The sequence below is a fragment of the Mirounga angustirostris genome, unplaced genomic scaffold (genome assembly GCF_029215605.1).
Source record: "Mirounga angustirostris isolate CCGP_5_RB_7025 unplaced genomic scaffold, mMirAng1.0.hap1 SCAF_1, whole genome shotgun sequence".
NCBI lineage: Eukaryota > Metazoa > Chordata > Mammalia > Carnivora > Phocidae > Mirounga > Mirounga angustirostris.
Window position 1 is genome coordinate 241,918 of NW_026991709.1, and position 24,477 is coordinate 266,394.

Consider the following 24,477-nt stretch of genomic DNA (forward strand, 5'->3'; position numbering starts at 1 on the left):
CCTCTCCGCTGGAAAGCAGCCCGCGGGGCCCTAGTCCTCGTGTTCAGCCTGTACTTGGAAGCTCTGCAGTCTTGGCTGAGCATTTGCTTTGTTTGAATCAATGACTCAGTCTCTCTCCTCTCCCCACCCCCAACCTTGCCTTTAGAGCAACATCAATATTCATGTATAATTAAAAAACAGCACAAAAAGCTGACTCCCTACTTCCTGCCCCCCAGGACTTTCTCTTCCTTGGCCGGAGTGCAGTCCTGGCTCCTCGGCAAGTCCCCGGGTGGCCACCGGCTCAATGCGGCCCTGTGTGCAGGCCTGGCAGCCCGCTGCCCCCCGCCCCCCCGCCCCCCCTAGGCCCCCATTGGCTGCCTGGGCCCGCAGCGGGCCCCACCGCCGGGAAGGGATAAGACACCGCCCCACAGCCGCTCAGGCCACTCTGGACGCGGCCGCCAGGAGGGACGGGAGCAGCTCGCAGGAGCCACTGACGTGAGGACACTTGGGGGGAACCTGCTCTTTTCTTTCTGGGGGCAGGGAACCCAGAGGGTGGGGCTGGGAACAAGGTAGTAGCTTCGAAAGCCCCTTTAGGATAACTAGCAGCATCTGACAAGTGTGAATCCTGTTACTGCTTTGTGGACGTGACTGCTCACCTCGAGACAGCTAGAGGCTCTTTCTGCCTGAGTTTTAAACCGGAGAAACCTCAGGCCCCGTGGCTCAGAGGTGACTGCTGCATTTCCTCAGCAGGGCTAACAAATGTCGCTTCTTCCCTAAGTCTTTGAAGGGCAAGGTTTTCACTTCCCTCCTGGCGGAGAATGACTGGCAACCAGAGCTGGGCCAGCCCTACCTCAAAAATAAATGTTTTCTCTTCTTGTTGCTTCTGTCCTGGCCCTGGGTGTGCAACCGCTTCTCTCTTTTCCCTCAACGGGGCATGTCAGGGTCCGCCTGGACACCACCCAGAAATTACATGACAATTGGGAGGTCTTTACAAGTAAATTACAAACGGGGTCAAAGAAATTGGGGGTTTGGTGGGTTTAACTTTCTTCAGTATTGGGGTTTCTCAGGGAGGTAGGGCCCCTTCCCACATCATGTGTGATGTGCCCTTCCACAGGGAGTTAAAGCCCAGAAGCTCTCTCGCTTTCCACATAAAGAGATTAATGCAGGAGTAACATTCACCAAACTAAGTGGAAAGGAAATATGGATATTTGATTGCCACTTCTCTTAAAAGATAAGCTTTAAAGCAGGGAAGAATTTAAAAGGAAAAAAAATTTTAATTAATTTTAGTGTGGTTAAGAAAATCACATTATATGGAGTTTTCAAACATGGAATAGATGTTTTATGCCTTTCCTTTTAAAAAAAATCCCACTAGTCATACCTTATGAAAAAATAATTTAGTCTCTCCTTCCCCCAAATGATCACAGGCTTTGAGAAACATCAGAATGATACAAATGTTTCTTGGGTTCTTTGTTTTGTTTCCAAAAAACAAAATCAATCATTGAAAACCTGGGTGCAAAGGGTAAGAACAAATGAAAGGTTAAAGATGTTAGTCTATGTGATTTGTCCCATCCACGTGTGATAAATCTGATTTTTAGGGATTTAAGAGCAAAACAAAGGATATTGATTATTAATAGGGTGACTTTAGCAAAAATCCTCAATGCTTTCTCCTTTGAGAAATCAGAAGTAAATAAAATGTTAAATATTTCTTCCAACTTATTGTTCAGATATAAGTGACGTACCCAACATGGGACCGACTTTTCAACAATTAGATGTAGTTCTTGTAACCATTTTCAGCTGTGACAGGGCAAAGACTCCAGGCCAAAGGTCGGTAGACGTCTCGGGCTGAATGTCTCAGTTTTGTGAAACAGTTGACAAGCCGTCCTTTGTAAAATGTACCCAAGTCCCAGGATCCAACATATTTCCTGTTTTCAGGCCACGGTCTGAGGTTCAGGTGGTGAGGGAAGTAGGAAGTTGTGTACTTTGGTGCCCGTAGAGACCCCAGCTCCAGGCCCGCGCAGGGCGCACCGGTGAACAGGCCCCCTCCCCGCGCCGGAGGCTGTTGGGGGCCCCCCGGGAATGCGACGTGCCTGGCGGCGCTCTGCCTCTTCTTCCTCAGAACCAGCCCAACCCTATGGCCTGTAATACATTTTTGTTTCTGGTAGGTCTTCCTTGATCTCTCACTCATCTTCTTTTTCAAGAGTATCTGCGGCATTTCTGCCATATTTTTTTCCAGTTCAGTTTTACAGCTGTTTTTGCTCATGTTGCTCACACCCGTCAAAAAAGATTGCCTTACAGGGCGCCTGGGTGGCTCAGTTGGTTAGGCGACTGCCTTCGGCTCAGGTCATGATCCTGGAGTCCCGGGATCGAGTCCTGCATCGGGCTCCCTGCTCGGCGGGGAGCCTGCTTCTCCCTCTCCCGCTCCCCCCTCTTGTGCTCTCTCTCTCACTCTCTCTCTCAAATAAATAAATAAAATCTTTAAAAAAAAAAAAAAGATTGCCTTACAGACTTGTATTTAAAATGAGTTAAATTTATATATTATTTCAAAGGAAAGCGAGTTCCTGCATTTTACGGTCCTTAGAGTCTTTTGGAAGGACCTGCACTTTTATTATTTTTTTTAATGATTTTATTCATTTATTTATTTGAGAGAGAGAGGGAGTGAGCATATATGCACATGAGCAAGTGAGGGGAGAGGCAGAGGGAGAGAGAGAACCCCAGGCATATTCCCAGGTCGCAGGGCTCAGCCCGAGGCTCCATCTCACCACCCTGAGATCGGGACCTGAGCCGAAACCAAGAGTCGGACACCTAACCAGCTGCATCACCCAGGCGCCCCAGGACCTGCACTTTTCTTGCTAAACTTATGCTTAAGTAGTATGTGTGTGTTGCTTTATGGATTTATGAAAAGGATCTTTCTACTGTTTTCTAATTGTTTATTGGTAGAATACAGGGACACTATTGATTTTTGTAGCCTCGTTTTGTTCCTGGTCACCTTACTTCTTTCTAGTTAATTCTAACAGCTCGCAGTCAGTCCTTTCTCCCCTGCACTCTGTCCCTTCATCTTGGAGCCTGGTAAGGGCAGAGGGTGGCCTCCTGGGGGGGAAGCAGGAATCGACCCCCAGAGCCCCTCCCTGTGCTGCCCCTGTCTATCCGCTGAAGTTCCCCATTGGCCAAACCACACAGAAGCCAGGGGGCGTGGGAACTTAAGGATGTGGCCACAGGGACGAGAAGGGAGGGGCGGGCAGGAGTGGATCTAAGAGGCTGCTAGGAGAATTGGGACAGAGGCCCTCTGCCTGAAGGGGGGATGAGCCAAGGCCGGTCTAGCCCGCTCCTCGGGGTGGAGGTCTGTATAGCTAACATGTTAACTCTTCTGTGTACAAACAAGGCAAAAAGCATGAGAGGGCATCTTTCCTTTGTGGACCCCTAGGATGTCTGAGCTGGAGAAGGCCATGGTGGCCCTCATTGATGTTTTCCATCAGTATTCCGGAAGGGAGGGTGATAAGCACAAGCTGAAGAAATCCGAACTCAAGGAGCTCATCAACAATGAGCTCTCCCATTTTTTAGAGGTGAGTCTTGATTTTTAAAATCGACAGTTTATCCATTCTCCTGTCCACTTTTAAAACCACCTGTCCATTTTCTCTTCTGAGCTGCGCTGAAGTGATTCCAGTGTAGGCTGCTTCTAAAAACGAGCTTATGCAACTGAACCCTCACTTGAGAGGCTAGCTCAGATGACCCCACTGTTCTCATTTTCATCTGTTTTGTGTATAGTTGGAACAGCAAGGAAAAACTGCTGTCTCAAAGGCAAAAGAACAGGTTCCAAATAATGCTGACTTTTCTCTGAAAAATCTAAGGATTTACAGCAGTAATGATGGCGGAATGGGATGGAAAATATACTCATGACTTGTCATGGGCCACAATGAACACAAGAGAAAGATGTTAAACATAGGGTCTTGGTTTTGGGAGAAGGACTGTTTTCACTTTAGCTGCATGATCAGCATCCACCAGGTGACTAAAGATGCCATTCACTCAGCAAGTTAAGTTTACTGAGGACGCACTGTGTTCACTATCGGGAGAGACACAGGCCCGAGGACATGGCCCTGCTTCTGGGGCACCCAGCCTGGCACATCAACCCCGGACGCAGCCTACGTGCTGAGGGCACGAGAGGGGAGGCCTGGGGGTTCCTAGGGGGCACCCATGGAGCAAGAGCCCCTAATGTAGGAGGCGGCATGAGGGGTCCTGATAAGCCTGCGGGGGAGTATGTCCACGACTCACTTCCCTGCCCGTCTCCACCGCCCCAGGCTGGCCACCATCTCCACTGCACACCAGTCCCGTGCCCTTGAGGTGATGAACCGCATCCACCCGGCCCTGGCCCTCCCTTAGTACCAGAACCCAGGTCACACACAGGAAATGGCCAGACGACCAACCAGGGCGCCGAGGTCTGACCAAGCGCTAATTCCGGGGACAGCGCCAGAGCACCAGGCGTGTGGCCCTGCCGCCCGGTGATGAGGAGCCGCCCTCCTGAGCCCGCTGAGCTCACTGCGGCTCCCCAGGTTCCAGCAGCAAGGCAGGGCCCGCCATCTGCAGGACTGGCTGGGATTCTCCTGTCTGCACCCCGACCCAAACACACCATCGCTGTGAGGGGCACCACCAAATCCGAGGACGTGCCTGCAGGCTTGGGGGGATAGGGTTCTCGGGCTGATTCTGGGATTTTCTCAGGCATTCAAGTTCAAGTGCTGCCACTGTCCACACCTGCCCACTCAGTTTCCCACCAATCCCACCTTCTAACCTAACAACCAAAACCCCCAGTTTCGTCTGTAGATGAGGCTTGTTCTAAGGGTGAAATGAGACAGTGTTTGAACCTACAGTGCAAGCTCAACAAGCAGTTATCAATAATTAATAATTATAAAATTATTATAAAATAATATAAATTGTGTAAAATAATAATTAGTTATTAATTATTGATTTTAAAACAGGAAAAGCTTAGCATGTGGGAACAAATAATTCATGGTAAGTGTATCAAGATATCGTCAACATTTGCTGGCCTGGTTTTATTGTAATTTCGGTTTGGAGGCAAATCCATAATGTAATCGAAACACGGTACTTCCCGTCCCTCTTTGGCAGATGCTTCCAGGCCCCGCCCAACCCCCACTGGAATCAGTCCTGCATATATTCCACATTCAAGGGGGCTCGTGGACATTACCCCTGGCTGCTTGGGGCCGAGCTCTCCTGCTCCGGGGACTGGCGATTCTGAGCAGTCTGCTCTTACGCTGTCCTTGGGTGTTTGGTGCTTTCTTCCCACCGCACCTGCAGCCCTGCCCTGTGTCTGCCCCTGGGGGCCTTGTAACCCCGTTTGCTCGGCGGCAGTGAGGGGCAGCAGAACCGGCAGGAAAGTCCCATGACACCCAGAAAGCAACTGAAGGGGCAAAGAGAACACAAGGACTGAACAAATTTAGGACCTGTTGCCAAGAGTCATTCCAGGAAAAAAACAACTTTCAAAACATGGAAACCCACTGAAAGCCTTCACTCTAAGGACTTCCACTCCCAGAAGCAGTGAAACACTTGGGGGGATCCAAAAGTTCATGTTTTCTTCCAGGATGTTTGCTTATACCATGCTCAGGCTTATCTAGACTGCATTCCCCCTTCCCGGGTGCTTTTTGTTGTAAGTACAGTGATAGCAAGCTGCAGTTTTTTAGATCCTGGTTGTTCCATTCAGTCTTTTTCAAGTAGCTCTGGTCCCACGGGACCTACAGGTGGAAGAGACAGCGCGGACCCCCAGAGACTTCTGCCCAGCCAAGAGTCTCCCGGCCACACGAAAAACCTTTCTGGTATTTTGCATTTTATATCTTAAGTTGCTTCTGATACAAATTATGAAAGCCAGCCAACTATTAATCATGTTTTGATGGCCCTACATTCCATTTAAAAACAAGCTAGGCAATTTCTCTTCTATCTCTTAGGAAATCAAAGAGCAGGAGGTCGTGGATAAAGTCATGGAAACTCTGGACAGTGACGGAGACGGCGAATGTGACTTCCAGGAATTTATGGCCTTCGTTGCCATGGTTACCACCGCCTGCCATGAGTTCTTTGAACACGAGTGAGACAGCGAAAGCAGCTACTGTGGTCAGTAGCTGTTGAGGGTCACACAGGCAGAGAGTGAGGGCTTGCAGGCTAGTAGGAGCTGAGCTTTCCAGCTGTGTTGTAGCTAATTAGGAAGCTTGATTTGCTTTGTCAATGAAAAATCGACGACCTCTTTCCCAGGGCTGATTTCAACGGCCCCATCATTCTTTCTGCTCTGTTAGCTGACGGGTCCGCGGGACTCTTGTGATAACCGTTAAGGAGAGCGTGTGCTCAACCCGCAGTCATGGCTGTGGAGAATCCTCACCCAGAACGACCAAACTGACACCAAAAATGGCTCCGAACATCTGTGGTTCCTTAAGTCAAAAATACAAAGCTTTGCGCACCGTCCTTTGAAAGGCTGCCCTTCCTTAAATTGGTTTATCATCCGTGCAAATGAAACCTAGGGTCGTGAGGTGGTCTGACATGCCGCCGGCTACCCAGAGAGCGCGGTCACGCTCCGGTCCCTTTCCCCGTGGTGAGCTGTGGGTGCTGGGCAGACAGCCCTTGCTCACAGTGCTGCAGGAAGAATGTGACTCACCAACCATCAAGGACTGACATGTTAATTCTAACCAGGACTGAGGATCAAAATTCCGCATTCTGTGGGACTCTTCTGCTCGGGTCTCACCTTGCTGGCTGTGTGGCCTGGAGGGGGAGGGGGCACAGCCCCATGCCCGTGGCCTCCTCTGCCATCTGGGAAATGCCCTGGCCCTCATGCGTTTGTGTTGAGACGGGGCCTGCCCACGGCTGTTGGTGAAGTCAGCGTACGTGGAAAGCTGAACTATGTGCTTTGGTATCCACGAATTCAAATAAATCAAATTTCAAATAATTCAAATAATCAACTTATAAATATTAACAGTTACTTCCCAGAAAATTCAAATTAACCTTATCTACCCCCTTTTTCTGCTGCTTTTTTTAAGTGCACAGATTTGGAAATTCATAAGCCAATTGATTGCTTATATTTGCATTAAATAAAAAGAGTACTATAACAAGTCTCCGTAGCCATTAAACATGAGACAGAAGTGAAACACCTGCCAAACTGGAAGGAGGAGTAAAGTGACGGCCTGGCTTCATCACGACGCACGTGTGGCCTTCCCCAAAGCCAGGGCAGGTGCACAAGGCAAGGGACTCTTGGATGGGGGTAGGGTGAGCAGGGGTGGGGTGTGAAGGGACAAGCATGGATGGGGCAGGGTGCAGAGGGGTGAGGAGGGGCCCAGAGCGGTGGGGGTGAGGAGGGGGGGTGAGGGGATGAGGTGAGTTGGTGAGGGGGGTAGAGAAGGGGGTAAGGAGGGGGCCGTGAGTGGGGGTGGGGGAGAGGCAGGGAGGCAGGAGTAAGGAGGGTGGGAAGGTGGGTGTGAGGAGGGGGAGGTGGGGGGGGTGAAGGGGGTGAGGCAGGTGAGGTGGGGGGGTGAGGAAGGCAGCGCCACGTGGGACAACCACTGGCCACAGGCTTCTGCCCCGGACTTCCTGCCTGGTTGGCACCAGGCGGCCTCCCCTGGACTAATCGCAGGCAGGGGGCTGTGATGGGTCCTGTGCCCGCGGTGACCGGGCGCCTGGGCGGGCTGGAGAGGGCCTGAGACGTGCGTGGCTGCCCAGCATTCGGGGCTGGGGACTGAACCCAGCACCTAGGAGCCCTCTCCAGGGACCACGCCCCAGCTGGCGTGCCCACCGCCCACGGCAGGGCCCGTCTCAGTGCGGGCATCTGGGAGGGTCCTTTGGACTCCAGCGGGTTTGCTCCCCACGTGGGCAGTGGCACCTGCTGTCCCACCGTCCTGGCCTCACTGGGCCTTGCAAGATGTCCTTGAAAATAAACCAGCATAAGTGGTCTCTTTGGGATTGGCAGAGGAATTGCAATCAGGGACATGCCAGTTACGACAAAACTGTGGGCAGGTCCCGAGGAAACAGCAGAGGGAGGGGCCGCGGTGAAGGAGAGTCCGCTGGAGGAAAGACTGCAGCCCGTCCGGGTCCTTGCGCAGGGGCGGGGACAGTGGGGTTGGGGAACGCAGGAGGAGGAGCAGGTGTGGGAGACCCGGAGGGTCCCCCACAGCTGTCCCGCTCAGCCTGGGGCTGGCGTGTGCCTTGCACAAAGGGGTCAGCGAGCGGCAGGGAGGAGGGCGGTGGGTCAGCTCCGCGGTGAGCAGCCTACGTTGCAGCCCCCTCTCTCCATTCATCACGGAACGACAGCCCCGCTGCTCTAGCCAGAGGCGGAGTGAGTCCCCGACAGTCATTCCCTCACCCGCTTCGATCCAAGAATCTCAAGGTGACTCAAGGTGACTCAGTCCCCAGATGTCCCTGAGCTTCCAGGCCAGACAGGAACCAACTGGAGTGGCCTGGCCCCGGCGAGCCTGCCACGGCAGCCGCGGAGTGTGCCCCCGGACCCCGCATCCAGGGGGTGCCCCTTTACCCCAAGGAGGGAAGCTCTCCTCTGCATGTCTGCACAACCACCTTCAGAGATCCTGGGGGCCTCCTTGAACCAACCACCACGCTTCCTGGTTGTAAAATGCCCATCGTCCTCCTCTGACTTCCGCTCAGTGTGACCTGTCTTCCCCCGCAGGCCGCGGCTAGTGCCGTGAATGGGTAAGTATGGTCCCCACACAGCCCCTGGCGGGCAGCGCGGGTCTGACCACCTGGAAGCTGCCCCAGGCATCCCCAGGTGGGCAGGGGCGTGTGGGGACAAGGCGGGCCGTTGGGAGGAATGACCTGTCTGGGAGGGAAAATCAGCTCCTGACTTCAGCCAGGAGCAAAGACCGCTCACTTGGGGCCTCAAGGATGGGAACTCTGCATCTTAAATGACCTCCGTCCTCTCAGGTTGCTTTTCACAAGGCCCAGTGCAGCCACATGCAATTTCCCCTGCCCCACTGGTTCACCGGCTTGATCCACAGTGGCCCAGAGAGTCTGTCTCTGACAGGGCCGAGACCCTGGGGCCGAGCCTGGGACCATATTTGTGACAAGTGCTGTCGAGAGTCTGGAGCCTCCTGGGGACCTCTCCTCCACCCCCTGGACCTCAAGCCTCCCAGTGGCCACCACTGCCCCAGCCCACAGGCCTGGCGAGACAATCACCAGACTTTCCTGCTGCGGAGAGGAGGAATCCTCACCTCATGGTCTCGGGGGGTGGCCGGCAGGCACAAAAGGCACGAGAAGACCACTGAATTCCTGAGCCCTGGCCCTGCTGAGGGAACAGGGTGCAGTGGGGTGTGGGACAGAGCCGAGGCCGAGGCTGAGGCGGGGACCTCCCCAAAAACAAAGCCTTTCTGAAGGTCCCCCACCTCCAGGGCCCCTCACGTAACGTGGAGGTTCCTGGAATACCTGTCACACAGGGGAAACCATCCTATGATTTTCCCCTCTGTGAGAGGCTGGGGGTGGGCGGTGGTGGGGGAAGTGCTGGCTGCGCAGACCCCCAGCACAAATCCCCCCCACCAGGAGCTTGTTAGATATCCAGCCACCTGGCCTCCCAGATCTGGGCTGGGCTGGGGAGGGGGCTGGTTGTTGGGAGGCTGATGAATAAAAATGCAGGTGATTCTTATCCTCGGAGAAGTTAGGAAAGACCAGATTAGTAAAACAGCACTATCAGCCTAGATCCTTCTAGAATTGTGCCGCCTTCCCTGAATGATGGGCGTCCCAAGAGCAGACAGGGTGGGGGAGCCTCAGCATCCCCAATATTTGAGGATCCCGAGCAGGGATCTCACGGAAACCAGGCCCCCAGACTGCAGCTGCCTCGTTTAGGAAAGGCTGTTGGATGGTGAGTGGACATACCCGATGCAGCCCCCACCTCCTCTCCGGGTGGCCACACCTTGTGTGATACCCTGATGAACGTTCCTGATCTTAGGGGAAGGCATCCAGTCTTTTACTATTAAGCAAGATGTTCGCTGGGGCTTGTAGGTGCCGTGAAGTAACTTCTACTCCAGGAGTGTTGGATTTTGTCAGGTGTTCTACATTTATTGGGAATGATCATGTGGTTTTGTTTTTCATTCTATTGATACAGATTACCTTGAATGAGTCTCAGATGTTAAGCCAACTTTGCGTTCCTGGGATAAATCCGAGAAATCCCACGTGGTTATGGTATATGTATCTTTTCGTATGTTGATGGATTTTATTAACCTTTTTTTTTTAGGATTTTTCTGTCCATGTTTGTAAGAGACATTGATCTTTTGTTTTCCAGTCTTTGTATTGTCTTTGGTTTTGGTATCAGGTAACATTGGCCTCTTTTATTTCTAGATAAAAGAATCAGTATTAAGTTGTCTTTAGATGTTTGGTAGATTTCAGTGGTGAAGCCATCTGGGTGGGTAGTTTTTAAATTACTCATTCTTTATCTTTACTTGCTATAGGTCTGTTCAGATTGTCCCTTTCCTCTTGAGTCAGGTTTTGTAATTTGTGTCTTCCTAGGAATTTGTTCACTCATCTAGTTTATTGGCATACAGTATTGATAGTATTCCTTTAGAATATTGCTTATTTCTGTAAGGTTGGTAGTAATGTCCTCTCTTTTATTATTATTTTAGTAACTTGAGTCTTATTTTTTTCTCAGTCAACCTAAAGTTTTGTCAGTTTTGAAAGAACCAGTTGTTTCATTGATTTTCTCTGTTACTTGTTTATTATTATTATTGTTAAAGATCTTACTTATTTGAGAGAGAGCAAGAGGGAGCATGAGCAGGCGGTGGGGAGAGGGAGAAGCAAGCTCCCTACCAAGTAGGGAGCCCGACGTGGGGCTAGATCCCAGGACCCCAGGATCATGACCTGAACCAAAGGCAGATGCTTAACCGACTAAGCCGCCCAGGTGCTCCACATGTTGCTTGTTTATTAATTTCTACTTTTATTATTTTTCTTCTTCTTGCTTTAGGCTTAGTTTGCTCTTTCTTTTTGCAGTGTCTTTAGGTAGAAAGTTAGGTTATTGATTTGAGATCTTCTTTCTTAATATAGGCATCCATAGCTATAAATTTGCCACTGCTTTAGCTGCATTGATATGTTGTCCTCATTTTCATTCATCTCAAAGTATTTTCTTATTTCCCTTTTGATTTCTTCTTTGATCCATTGGTTATTTAGGGATGTGTTGCTCAACTTCCACACATTTGTCAGTTTCCCAATTTTTTTCCTGCTGATTCCTAATTTTATTCCACTGTGGTTGAAGATCATACTTTGTATGATTTTTATCTTTTTAAAATCTACTGAGGTTTGTTTCATGGCGTAGCATATGGTCTAGCCTAGAGAATTTCCATGTGCACGTGAGGAGGATTCATATCCTGTTGCTCCTGAAGGGAGTGTTTTGTAGATGTCTGTGTCTAGCTGATTTATACTGCTGTTCAGGTCTTCCATGTCCTTGTTGGTCTTCTGCCTGGTTATTCTATTCCACAGAGAGAAAACAGGGTACTGAAATCTCCAATTATCACTCCTTCCTTCATTTCTGTCAGTTTTTGCTCCATGTATTTTGGTGATCTACTATGGTTAGGTGCATATATATTTATAATTATTAGGCCTTCCTGATGAATTAATTGTTTTGTCATTATAAAATGTCCTTCTTTATCTCTTCTAGCAAATTTTTGTGTGTGTTAAAGTCTATTTTATCTGATATTAGTTTAGCCACTCCACCTGTCATGTGGCTGCTGTTTCCAAGAATTACCCTTTTCCATTCTTTTACTTTCAATCTGTCAGTATCTATGAATCTAAAGCCTGTCTCTTGTCAGTAGCATATACTTGGGTCTTTTTCATATACACGCAGTCTGATAATTTTTGCCTTTTGAATGAATTATTTCATCCATTCACATTTAAAGGGTTTTATTTTCTTTTAAAGATTGATAGATTGATTTATCTGAGAGAGCGAGCACAAGTGGGAGGGGCAGGGAGAGAGAATATGGAGCCTAGATTGGGGGGTGGGGGGTGGGGCTTGATCTCACTACCCTGAGATCATGACCTGAGCCAAAACCAAAAGTCTGACGCTTAACCAACTGTGTCACCCAGGCGCCCTTCACCCATTCACATTTAATGTTTTGTGTCTCTGAATCCTCCTTTATCACTTCCTTTGGCATTAAGTGAATATTTTCTTTTTTCTTTTCTTTTCTTTTTTTTTTAAAGTCGGCTCCATGCCCTGTATGGAGCCCAACAGGGGCCTTGAATTCACAACGCTGTGACCAAGACCTGAGCTGAGATCAAGAGTCTGACACTTATCCGGCTGAGCCACCCAGGTGCCCCTAAGTGAATATTTCCTAATGAAGCCTGTAGATTTCTTGAATGATATTTTTTGAGCTGTTTGTTTGGTGGTTGCTTTAGGGCCTACCATACACAATGTATCAGAATCCGTTTCAGATTTATACTAGCTTAATTCCAGTGAGACATACAAACATGACTCCTGCATGTCTATTCCATTTCCTTCCTTTTGTGGTATGGTTGTTAGGCATATTACATCTGTTAATGTTATAAACCCAACAATACATTGTTGTAGTTATTACTTTACCATCTGTGAAGTAACCTGCTACAGCTTTGCTCCCACCCACTTCTTTTGTGCTGTTATTGGCAAAAATATTACATAGACACTATATTTCTGTAAGACCAACATTACATAATATACATATTATTTTATGCAATTTCTTTTTAAATTAGTTAAGGAGAAAAATATGCATTTATATCATCTCTTATAATTACATAATTACTGCTATCTTTACCAGTGCTCCTTGTTTTTTTATTTTTTATTTTATTTGAATTCAAATCACCATCCGGGATCGCTTGTTTTTAGCCTGAGGGACTTAGTATTTCTGGTGATGCAGGTCAGTGTCTGGGAATGTCTTTATTTTGCCTCCACTTCTGAAAGATAGCTTAGCTGGATACATGATTCTTGGTTGACAGTTCTTTTCTTTGGGCTCTTTGAATGTCCTCCCAGGGTCTTCAGGCCTGTGATTGCTGCTGAGAATTCAGCTCAGTCTCGTTGTGAGGGGCAAGTTTTTCTCTCTTGCAGATTTCAAGATTTCCCCTTTTAGTAGCTTTACTATACAGCTGACCCTTGAACAACACACGGTTACAGATGGTGACCTCTGTGCAGTTGAGAATCCATGTATAACTTTTGACGCCTCCTAAACTTAACTGCTAACAGCCTCCTGTTGACCAATAATGTAAGCAGCCGATTAACACATATTTGTATGTGTTTTATATACTGTGTTCTTACCATAAAGTAAGCTAGAGAAAAGCAAATGTTGACAAAATCAAAAAGAAAATACATTGACAGTACTGTATGGTATTTACTGAGAGAAAATCAATGTATGAGTGGGCCTGCGCAGTTCAAACTCACGTTGTTCAAGGATCAATTGCTTATGCCTGTGAATCTCTTTGTGTTTATCCAAATTGAAGTTTCTTCAGCTCCCTAATGTGTAGGTTAGTACTTTTCAATATATTTGGGGGAGTTTTCAGCCACTAGTTCTTCAAATTTTTTTCTGCTTTTTTCTCTCTCTCGTCTCCTTCTGGTAGTCCCATTACACATGGCTGGTGAGCTTAGTGGTGTCCCACATTTCTCTGGGGCTCTATTCCTTTTTTATCTTCCTTCCCCCTCTGTTCTTTGGATTGCATAATCTTTATCAATCTGTCCTCAAGTGTGCTGAAACTTCTCCCCATCCAGAAGTACTGTTGAGCCCCTCTAGTGAATTTTTCATTTAAGTTCTTGTACTTTACCAACTCCGGAAATTTCCATTTGGTTTTTTTATGTATGTAAATATATTGTATATTTTAGATATATATTTGTGTATCTTATATTATGTAATATATAAGTGACAGCTATGGAATGTACAAACATGTTATATAAAATATTATACATTATATATTTTATTTTGATCTTTCTATTGATATTCTTTGATGTGACATTGTCCTCATACCTTCCTTTGCTTCTTTAATTATAGCTTCCTTTAGTTCTGTGACATATTTTAAGTGGCTACTTTCAAGTCTTTTTTAAATCTGACATCTGGTTCATCTCATATGAAGTTTCTGTTGTCTTCCTTTTTCCTGGTGTATAGATCATGCTTCTGTTTCTTTACATGCTTCATAATTTTGGGGGGGAATCTAGACATTCTAGATAGTACACTGAAGCAACTCTGGGTTCTTGCCCCTCCCTCTACCACCCATCCCCCCAACCCCGGGCTTGTTGTTGTCGTGTGTAGTGACTGGCCCCCTCCACGCAGTGGTAAGGCTCTGGTGTCATTCCTGTTCCTTGGGAGGTGCAGCAGTGGGTATGCCCACAGTCGCCGTGGGTGACAGCGGTTTGGGCAGGACTCTCGGCTCTTTCACTGACCACACCTGGCTGTTAAGCTCAAGCAGTACCAGCTGATTGCTCTATTGTTTTCAGCTGGCGGGGGAGGTACGGATCTCTCTAGAGCCCAACTTGACCCAACGTGGGATTCACAGAGGAAACAACTCCCAAGAGCAGTGTTTGAGGTTTGTTCTAGCCCCAGGAGGGCTCTTCCCCAGTCTCTCTCCCTGGTTCTCCCGAAAATTTGCTGGCCTACAGTTCAGCCAGTCCCTTCACTGAATCTATGAATCTCTTTCCAATGGCCTTTCACCACAACTCCTACTGTTTTTGAAAGTGTCCTTGTGATCGAACTTCTCCATGCTCTGGTGCAAATGCAGTCAGTTCCTTTGGGAAGAGACAAGGAGCCACCCCTTCTACAGCCTGCTTCTCCCAACAGGTGAGGGCTCTGGGCCCAGGAGTGGGAACAACAGCACACTTCTGAGGGACACACCCGCTCTCAGAGCTCGGCGATCCGTGGGGTTGGGGACAGTACTGCCCTCGGGTCTTCTCAGCTTGCTTCTCCTGGCATGGAACCAGCATCTTACCAGCTGGGCGAGGGGGGACTGGGCCCCTGCCTCAGTGGTATCTCACCCAAAGCAGAGGCTCCAGGCCACAAGGAGAGATTATGGTTATGCTGACGATCCTAGTAGAATCACTTCGAAACAAATCAGCTATATTCATAATCTGAAATTAAGCACAAGTAACCATAGTTTGCATAAAATACTTAAAACATTTAAAAAAAAACAAACCTAAATTGGGGCGCCTGGGTGGCTCAGTCAGTGGTTAAGAGTCTGCTCAGGTCATGATCCTGGAGTCCCGGGATCGAGCCCCTCATCGGGCTCCCTGCTCAGCGGGGAGTCTGCTTCTCCCTCTCCTCCCTGCTCTCCCCCCACCGCCCCCCACTCATGCTCGTTCTATGTGTCTCCTTCTCAAATAAATAAGAATCTTAAAAAAAACAAACCTAAACTAAAACAAACAGAATCGAGATACAAATGACCTACTAGACACAGTATGGACTATATGGACATTATAATTCTTAATATAAAATGGCTCCTACAAATCAACCAAAAAACATTTGAGCACAGTAAGAATCGGCAGATCTGAATAGAACGAATCAAATGAGAAATCAAAACGACACATGAAAACATATTTAATATGACCAGACATGACACTTATTTGACCATCAATTTGGCAAGGACTTATTTTAATCTTGGCCAAGAGTCCGTTGCCAATACCAGGGGCTGCTGGAAAGCGGCCACCGCCACACGGCCTTTCAAACTGGGATGAGCTCTGACCTGGTCGCTCTCCCTGCAGGAACTGCGTCTGAGACAGCAACTGCCATTGCGGACGGGCGGGCACCCAGCGCGGCTAACGTGCGTCACCCGCCACCAGCGGACAGCAGGGGTAAAACTACCGTTAGTCACGGCACAGTGTCTAAAACAAGTAGAAGAATATATGTGATAGATTAAAAGTCTGCAATTTATTAAGTACAAAAATGAGTATCAAAGCATAGGACCCTAATTTTGTAAAAATTCTAACAAAGAAAAAATTAATCCCTGAAAGGGTTTTTAGCAGATACTAATGCTGCTATTTCGCAGAGGTAGGATGAGAGGAGATCTTAATTTTCTTCTTCACACTTTAATGTGCTTTGTAGATTTTATGCTGTAAGCATAAATGCTTTTATATTCAGAAAAAAGAATGCATAATAAAATACATCCTATTTGGGGTAATTTAAAAAACATTTTCACACATTTCAAAGTGCAGAATTACAAACAGTCAATACCTTTTATTAACATAATGATATAAAAAATTTTAGTGTGATATACAGAATTCTCAGAGAGTAATTTTAAAACATTTTAATGCGCTTCCTAAAATCTTAATTTACAAGACACTTTGTCTTACTGCCACTGACCTCTCAATACAAAAATTTTACAGTATTTGTTTCCTATAAAACTACAACATTAAGATTAGGGTTAGGTAGTTTTCCCCTGCTGGCCACTGTATTACAAGGAATGTCCGTTAGTCCACTGCTAGAACCTCTGTATGTCAAACAATAAGTTATACAGATTATGTACATAACTACAATAGGCTTATTAGGATTCCAGTATGTTGTAACATATTACACCACAGCTCAACACCATAGGCAAACAGAACTAATATGCACGCGCTGCCTGTAGCCAAATAAGAGATGTGAGAGTTGGCCCAGCTGGCCGGGCCCATTCGGTGGTGAATTTAAAATGGTAGAGAATTAATAATAGCTTTGTTAGGCACCGCTCCAGGCTAATTCCAGAAACACCTGGTTGTTCCTAGGAAGCATGCATAATTCATAAACTTTCCCACACTCAATCCCCCCAAACCCCCACAACTTCATAACATACTCTTTAATAGCTATATAAAAATAATCTTAGATTTGAGCTTCGCTTCAAATTCTTTTAAGTATCTAAAAGATTTTACATTCTCTTCTTTGATTTAGGTTTACTATAATATCAGATCAGTCAGTTCCATCAAGTTTGAATAAAATAACCAAATGCAGTTTGGCCACGTTTTATAGGCACACAACTCAGACTGTGAAATCCAGGGTAGGGGGACAAGGCTCTGTCCACGGCCCCTGGAGCCCACGCAGGATGCTCGGCCAGCAGCGCTGAGGACCCGAACGCCCAGGCGCTGCCACCAATGCCCCCAAGTCTGTTAACAGGAATAAAAATAACAATTCACACAATTCCACGGATTGAGAAGAACTTATCTGGTGGTGTTAGGAAAACGAGGAAGTTAACTAAACAGCATGAAATGACAAACCTAGGAAGTGGTTTAAGCCTAAATGCTGGTTTACCTGCCCAAAAGCAAGCATCTAATCTGACAGGCCCCAGTGGCACTTCTCAAGGGTCAGTGACAACAAACGCGGATGACCAGGCACACGCGTTCTCACGTGTTTCCACATCCAACCTGCCTGGGAAGTGCCCTGTGAGTGCGGGGGGGCGGGGGGGCCCAGGACCCGCCACCCTTGCTCGGCTCCTCCCTGTGAAACGGAAGCGAGGCACATGGACCAGGGCCCTCAAGTTCTTCCTAGCATGAATTCTATATAGGAAGTGGGAATAAATAATTGAATTTTTAAATTCAAGAACTATATTTTCAGCCTAAAAAAGGTGCAAACTCGCAACACAGTAGCGCACTTGCAATGCCTCCCCCCTCAGGCAGCCCCCCGTTCAGGTACTGACATTCCTGCTCCCCCAAATGTCCTCCAAGGACAAGACACTTCTTCAGATGGTCCAGGAGGCGGTTCCCCAAGTGAGACTTGGGGAGCCTGGAGCGGATCTGAACAAGCAGAGGAAGAAGGGGCGTGGCGCGCGGGAAGACTGGAGTCCTTCTGGTGGCTGCTGGTGGCCCGACGCCTCTGCCGGTCCCCGCGCGGGAGGCACAGGGCTGAGGAGCCGTGCTCACATGTTGTAGGCCACGTAGATCGGGTCCAGCTGGTCGGCCAGGAAGCCGTCTCGAAGGTGCATGCGCTGCTTCTCGCCCCGCGAGTTGATGGGGATCACGCCGGGGTCCACGATGACCACCACGCCCACGACCAGGTGATGCTCCTCTAGCACCACGTTTGTGACCAGAGCCACCAGGTCCAGCGCGTCCCGCTCCAGCCCATCCAGCTCCACCACCACGACCAGCAGGTTGGTCCAGGTGAACACGGCGCTGCAGGGACAAGACAGGCAGCGTCACACGGGGGGTGGGCACAGGCCTCCGGGCCACACGGACATGCGGGGAACAGTGCCAAATAGAGCAGGAAGAGAAATCACAAACGTTTGCTGGTGTTACACCACAGCTCAACACCACTAACGGTGCAAGGGTCAGGCTAAGTGCGTTTTCCAGGAATCTCTGTTCTAGTTAAAGCCCTGAACAAGAACCGAGAGCATCAGCTGACGCCGAAAGCTCTGCCTGACCCAGTTCAAGCTCCCACCAAGGGAAGACGTCAGGAGTCACAACCATTTCAATTAAGAAATTCAAGTAAAAGCAGGGACACTTCAGGATAACTGAGGGACCTCACGTTTTGAAACTGATTAGGAGGTGAGGAAGGAGCTTGCAAGAGGCCTGGGGTCTGCTGCTGGAGGCGAGCTGGGCCGGGCGGGACGTGGCTCTCACCACTCAGCGATGCTCCTGTGGGCTCGGACCACGGACGTCTCGATGTCGATGGGGTGGTAGCGCATGCCTCTCAGCTCCAGCGTCTCATCCAGAGACCCGACCACGTACAGCGCATCATGTCGCTCTGTGAACACGGTTCGCACGCCTCAGAAGGACACCCAGGGGACACCGGGCGCATCTGCATCCGTGTCAGCCCCGAGTCATGCCGTGTGGGACAACCGAGCCTCCCGTCCGTGAGCCGAGCAGGGGGCCCGGAACCATTCCCCGCGGGCACAGCCCTGCTGCCAGTCACCACCTCAGGAGAGCACGTCAGGGTGTGAACACACTCTGTGAAATAATCTGTGCCATCTCTGGAATGAAGCAGCATCTGTGGGGACACCCAGTTCTGACCTGATCTGGGCAGCCTGTGGTGGCCCAAGGGACTCTGCAGCTTTCAGGGGTCACACGTGGAGGGGGCCTGGCGGCCTTGTCACCAACACCCCGCATCCCCAGCAGAGGCTGAGGGCCCAAGGCCAGTGAGGGACAGCCATGGGGGCAAAATAGCCATTTTCAGGGAAAACTGCTACCAGAGCACATCCCTGCCCCCCACACCTCACGACACAAGCTCACAGCAAAGGGCGGGGTGAGCCAGCAGGACGTCCGAGACGCTGCGGCTCGCGGGCGGTGCAGACAGACCCCAGCACACGTCAGCACCGGGGCTGCGGCGCCCGAGGCAGCCCTCACCTCCGCTGGCATCCGTGAGCTCTGTTCTTCGCAGGAAGCCGAGGTAGCCAGTCCTCGCCCAAATGGTCTGGGTGTCTCCGAAACTCAGCCGGGCACTGAAGTGGTCGGCGTGCAGAGCCTCCTCCCCGTACCCCGTGTAGTAGCCGGTAGCGTTGTGTGGGCTGCTCACCCAGATCTGCGGGGCTCAGAGGTCGAGAAGGTCGGCACATCACAAATGCTGGGCACAGTGTCAGGAGACGTCACCGGCCCGGAGTGCTTAAGGAAACACTTAACAGAGGCGGCGGAGGCCGAGCTCTTTTCTCTTGTGAATGGAGTTAAGATTCCAGGCATGGAAAGCAAGCAAACAACCTTTCTCTCCTCAATGAAGCATTCCTCCCTTTGCCCTAGAAGGTTTCTGGGAGCCCCTGCATGTCCACTCGGGCACAGGTAAAGGGAGGGAGGGCTCACAGGACGGAGCGGGCAGGGCCGCTAAACCTCCCCTGCGGACATGCTGAGTCTACACGCCCCCACACAGCCGTCGGCCGCACATGGGTAGCGGTACCAAGTGCTGTGGGGTCCCCTGGGGTGTCCTTCTAACACAGGGCCCATCCAGGACCCACAGTCAGCTCCCCAGACTGAGCGCCTGGTTCTGGACACCCCCAGATGGCATCTCAAAGAGGACGCGGGGCACCCAACAGGGCCTCCTGCCCCAAGAGGCAGGTTCCCAGCCTGGCACAGACCCTCCATGACCACCTTGGGGGCAAACTGTTGCCCTAATAGGCCTGGGTCCAGCTGGCCAGGAAGAGGGAGGGCTGAGGGGCGGCCCCATGCTGACTACACCCAGCCCTGGGCCCAGGACATGAGCGATCAGGACAATCAGGACACTGAGCGACCCCTGGAAGGCCCCCATCAGACAAACTGGGCAGCATCTGTGTAAATACCCCTGAACCCCATCTGCCAGGATCCCAGAAGCTGTCCACAGCAGAGCACAGTGGTCCTTGTGCCCACCTGGTGCTCGCCCACAGAGCCTGGAACTGGAAGCCTGAGACGTTCCCACCATGACTGAGACGCCTGGGCCCTCGGCCCCCAGGGAACAGTCCCACCTGCCCCGAGTCACTCAGGACCCACTCCCATGCACGACACATTGTGTCAGCACAGTGACTCCCACAAAGCCTGCATCCTAAGAACACAGAGGCCCCCCCGCCCCAGCCTATGTCTGCCCCCAGCCAGCCCCTCCCTCGGGGACTGCTTTTCAAGGGGAATCACAGTGTCTGGGCTGCTCCTCAGGCCTCCCAGTGCCCACAAAACTCGAGGTTTCCCTTCGCTGGAGGGCAACCCTGGGGTGGGCTTCATCCTGCAGGAACCCAGAGGGACCCCCCCACACACAAATGAGTGCAGTAGGGGCAGGAGCAAAACAGCTTCTCCAAAGTATGCATGACCCCAAACAGCTGAGAATTCCTGACTCTGGGACAGACTGGGGAGGCGAGTCGGGCAGCTGCTGAGATCGTGGGGGCTCTGGCCCCCCACCTTACCTCTCCCAGGTGTGAGTCTCCAAGGGGCCCTTTGGTTTCAGTGTGAGCAATAATGACCTTCACCCCAGGGAGGATCTGGAAAGAGGATGTGAGTGATCAGGAGGGTTAGACGCCAACCTAAATCAGACACCGATTTTCCACAGAAATAAGAGACTTTTTAATAGATAAAAATAAATTGTGAATCTTAGCAAAATTATCCCAGTTCCTAAGAATGGACCCTATTTCAGATGTCGAGAGGGGTAAGGAGGGTTTCCATAAGCATCCCCCACACCTGGGGTCTTTCACTAAGGACACACGAGGACAACCTGCCCCTTGCAGGGGCCCATGAGTATGGGGTGCCGTCCATGCACCATGGGCCGCTGCCAGGGCTCTGTGTGCCGGCTCGGTGAGCCCCAGCCTGGCCTGGGGAGCTACCGTGAAGACATGGAGTCAGTCCCACTCTGCCGGCTGGCTCAGGCATGCAGGGGCACTGGCTCTGGTCAGACCACCCGGATACCTGTTCTGTCTCAGGTGGCGTCCCCATATACGAAACAGATGGCAGTGGGGACCTCCAGGCAGATGGGAGGAAGGGTCAAGGGGTCACAGGAACATGGGGATGCAGGTTCTGTCGCCCATGGTCATCTTCCTCCTCTCCCTCAGCTCAGCTCCAGCCACACTGGCCCCTCCGAGGCCCACACTCCCACCCCAGGACCTTTGCACCAGCGGAGCCTTCTGCCCCTCATGTCTGTGGCTGTCCCTCCTCAGAAGCCCGACCCTGGTCACCCTCTGCAGGCGCACAGCTCTTGTCCTGTTGCCGTCTCCATTGCCCTGTCCCTAGCGGTCGCTGCGACCCTAATCGTGTGGGAGCAGAATCGGGGTGGCCCTTCCAGGCTGTGTGGGTCATACCAACCTCCATTTCTTGCCTCTGGGATTGCACAGGAACAGGACGGGCCGCCCCTCTGCCCTGGGCCTAGCACCGGCACGCTGTGGGAGCTGTGGGAAGCCCTGAGATCGGGGCCGTCTGTTCCTGGCCGCGACACTGGGCATCCAGCCCTACCCTTGACCCTGCTGTCTCCTGACGCCCAGGCCATCCCCCCACTGCATCACACACCCTGATAAAGCCACGTGGGTGCTCTTCTTTCCCTGGCTCTGAGGACACCTGTTCTCCAGATCCCCCTGGTGGCATCGGGCCCAGCGGGCTCAAGCCCCCAGTGGGAGCTCCTTCTGGGCTTCTGCCCCTCTCTCCTTTCTGATGTCCTTGTGTGAGAGGTGAGGAGGACAGGAGCCCTCTGCATCAGCCCAGCCACGACCCCGGTCGACCTGTTTCCATCAGGACATGTTGACCTCTCGGAACCCGCCAGGGACCAAGTTCCAGCTCCCACTACCTTTCCAGACTCCGTCAACGGCAGACTGTGCGGAGAACCCCGTTCTACCAAACGTACCCTGAAAATTAACAAGGGAAAAGTCATCAGAAACTGCTTGTCGCTATAAAGGTCAGTCTGTGGACAATTCGTCTTCAGACTCACGACCTTGCCGTGACCTTGGAGCAGCGACTGCCTGCTGACTGGCCCCGACTCAGGGCAGGGGTTGGCTCCAGCTTTCTCTGCACCCTCCCCCCACCCGCCCCCACCTGCTGGCCCCACCCCCAGGAGGCTCCACCGCTGTTTACATCAAGGGGCAGCGTGGCCACGTTTGAGGGTCCAGAACCAGAACCCAGCTTCGGAGCTGGGAGGGACCCAGACCCATAGGGACACACTGTGGCCCGCGCACATTTACTGGATGGAAACGCTAAGTCTGGTCTTAAAATGGTATCGTGGGAAAAACATGCTTGCCATTGGCTGGTTCGCTTGTTTTCTACCCCGTAAGACGACCCGCGTCAGGTGTTGGGTAACTTCCATCCTCCCTCCAAGGGTGGGAACCACAGGTTCAGGGATGCTGCCTGAGCGGCGCTGACACGAGGGGCCCCCCAGGGGGCCCAGCCAGCCAGCCGCTCACGCCAGGCTGCTGGGAGGTCAGCCCGGGACCCAGCCGGCCCACACAAGCTCCCCTGCGGGTGTGGACGGGCCCTTACCGGTCATGCCGCAGCGCCCTCATGTCCACATAGACGGTGGTGGGGTCCGGGCCGGCCGTGCCCTGAAAGGAGAGCAGCAGAGGAACTTCCCTTCACCGGGTCTGCAGGAGAGGGTCTGCATCTACACAGGCAGAGCCGCGTGACAGCCCCTCCCGGGCCCCCAGGGCACACCCAGGAAGGCAGCAGCTCTGCCTGGGGCCAGGAGCCTGCCCGCGGGCACAGACGCCCTCCATCCAAACATCTACCTGGCTCAACAACGTCGAGTGGAGCGTCCAGCAAAACCTACAATTTTACTCGTCAGTTCTAAGAGCTCTGTGTTCCCGCTGGTCCCCACCCTCCGTGCAATGGTAGAAACACCACCGTAGGTTTTGGAGGGCATTTCCGCCACGCCGTCAGATCAGGCCTGGCCTCTCGCCAGCCAACTGGATTCTACCAAGGGCCGAGCAGAGTGGAGCCTCTCTCGGGGATTCACCCTTCTCGCCTCTCTTCGGAGACTTGGCATTGACCCTGCTGAGGCTATTAGGGCCCATTTAGTAGATAAGGAACATGGAGTTAAATGGACACTCTGCTCGACGTCACTCTCTGAAGACCCCAGACAGTGTAACCCACGTCTGCCCTGGTTAAAACAAGGGTCTTCTTTGAGACCAAACACGGCCCTTCCTCCAAAGGCAACGCCAGGACTGGTACGTTCTTTTGAAAATAGCTTTGCGCTTCCATTTGGTTTCAAAGGAGCTTTTGTAATATGTCAAGAACATCCACTGTGAGCAAAGTCAGACAGGAGAGACACATGCGTTTGTCTGGAATTCACAAGAAGCCACAGGAACTCTTGGGGGAAGCACAGAGGTGCCTTGAGGTTGAGGTCAAGGTCGTACCTGCTCAGCCAGCTTTCCCAGCCTGTTGGGCTGACAGAGGCAAAGAAGGCCAGCAGAGGGAGACAGGGAGGAGACAGCCACAGGAAACAAACAGGAAGCAACAGGCCACGTGAGAAACACACGTAAGAGAAAGCAAAATACGTCACTGCATCTCAAAGCGCAAACGTGAACAACCCATTAAGAGTCTGGCAATCCTACGTGGCATCCCACGTGCCGACAAATAGTAGAGACACCTTCAAATATCGAGTAAAGGGGGCACCAGCTTTTAGATGTTGAGCAGAGAGTAAGGTGTTCACTTACAGCCTCGAACTCTGCATTGGCAGCCTGACACTTAGTCGTACTGTCTACAAGAGGAAGGGACGTGAGGAGGGGGCCCAGCCCGCCTCCTCCTGCCACCGGCAAGGGTCTGAGGCTTGGAGACGCCAGCAGGGTCTTCACGGCGGGGAGGACATCAGCAGAAATGCCCGGAAAACAGGAGGATGGTCTCTGCATAAGAGACCGGCCCTGTGCCGGGGACAGGCTGGCCCAGGACAGGTGTGCCGGGTGCCAAGGACCAAGGCTGCGCAGAGGCTCTGGCTTGGCACCTGGGCCCTGCTCTGGCTCCCGGGGTGCCTCTTCCACCCCGTAATTCCTACACCGTGTCCGTGAGGAAGGCATTCAGTATGCTTTTACGAAGAAGTGAAATGCAGATACTGGTACCAAATCCGGAAAACAGCCAGTCATCTGAAGCAGCATTAGACATACTCTAGCTGTTCAATTTTGGAAACTTCGTCTTTTCCTTTTAGTAAGTAAAATACCTTAATGTTTCAAAAATGAATTTGGGGCAATACAAACCACCACATTAAT

At 51.0% G+C, this 24,477-nt stretch overlaps 2 protein-coding genes across 12 annotated transcripts in view; one reads left to right on the plus strand and one right to left on the minus strand.

The window, feature by feature from the left end:
- The first annotated feature begins 315 nt into the window (after window positions 1-315).
- S100B (S100 calcium binding protein B) lies at window positions 316-6,366 on the plus strand. Its single transcript, XM_045902288.3, has 3 exons — window positions 316-474; window positions 3,401-3,539; window positions 5,928-6,366. Exons 2-3 carry the CDS (start codon window positions 3,402-3,404, stop codon window positions 6,066-6,068), a joined length of 279 nt encoding a protein of 92 aa, XP_045758244.1. The 5' UTR covers window positions 316-474; window position 3,401; the 3' UTR covers window positions 6,069-6,366.
- A 9,108-nt stretch (window positions 6,367-15,474) lies between these two features.
- Window positions 15,475-24,477, minus strand: part of DIP2A (disco interacting protein 2 homolog A) — a 108,330-nt gene continuing 99,327 nt past the window's right edge. For 10 of the 11 annotated variants that reach the window (XM_064577580.1, XM_064577558.1, XM_064577569.1 and 7 more), the window contains 6 exons: window positions 22,760-22,821; window positions 22,074-22,131; window positions 20,710-20,784; window positions 19,199-19,373; window positions 18,476-18,599; window positions 15,475-18,028 (listed from right to left, as the gene is read on the minus strand). In XM_064577580.1, coding sequence (XP_064433650.1) covers window positions 17,776-18,028; window positions 18,476-18,599; window positions 19,199-19,373; window positions 20,710-20,784; window positions 22,074-22,131; window positions 22,760-22,821 — 747 coding nt within the window. In that variant the 3' untranslated portion in view covers window positions 15,475-17,775. Of the gene's footprint in view, window positions 18,029-18,475; window positions 18,600-19,198; window positions 19,382-20,709; window positions 20,785-22,073; window positions 22,132-22,759; window positions 22,822-24,477 lie in introns of those variants that run through there. The other variant, XM_064577590.1, reaches the window with a different exon arrangement.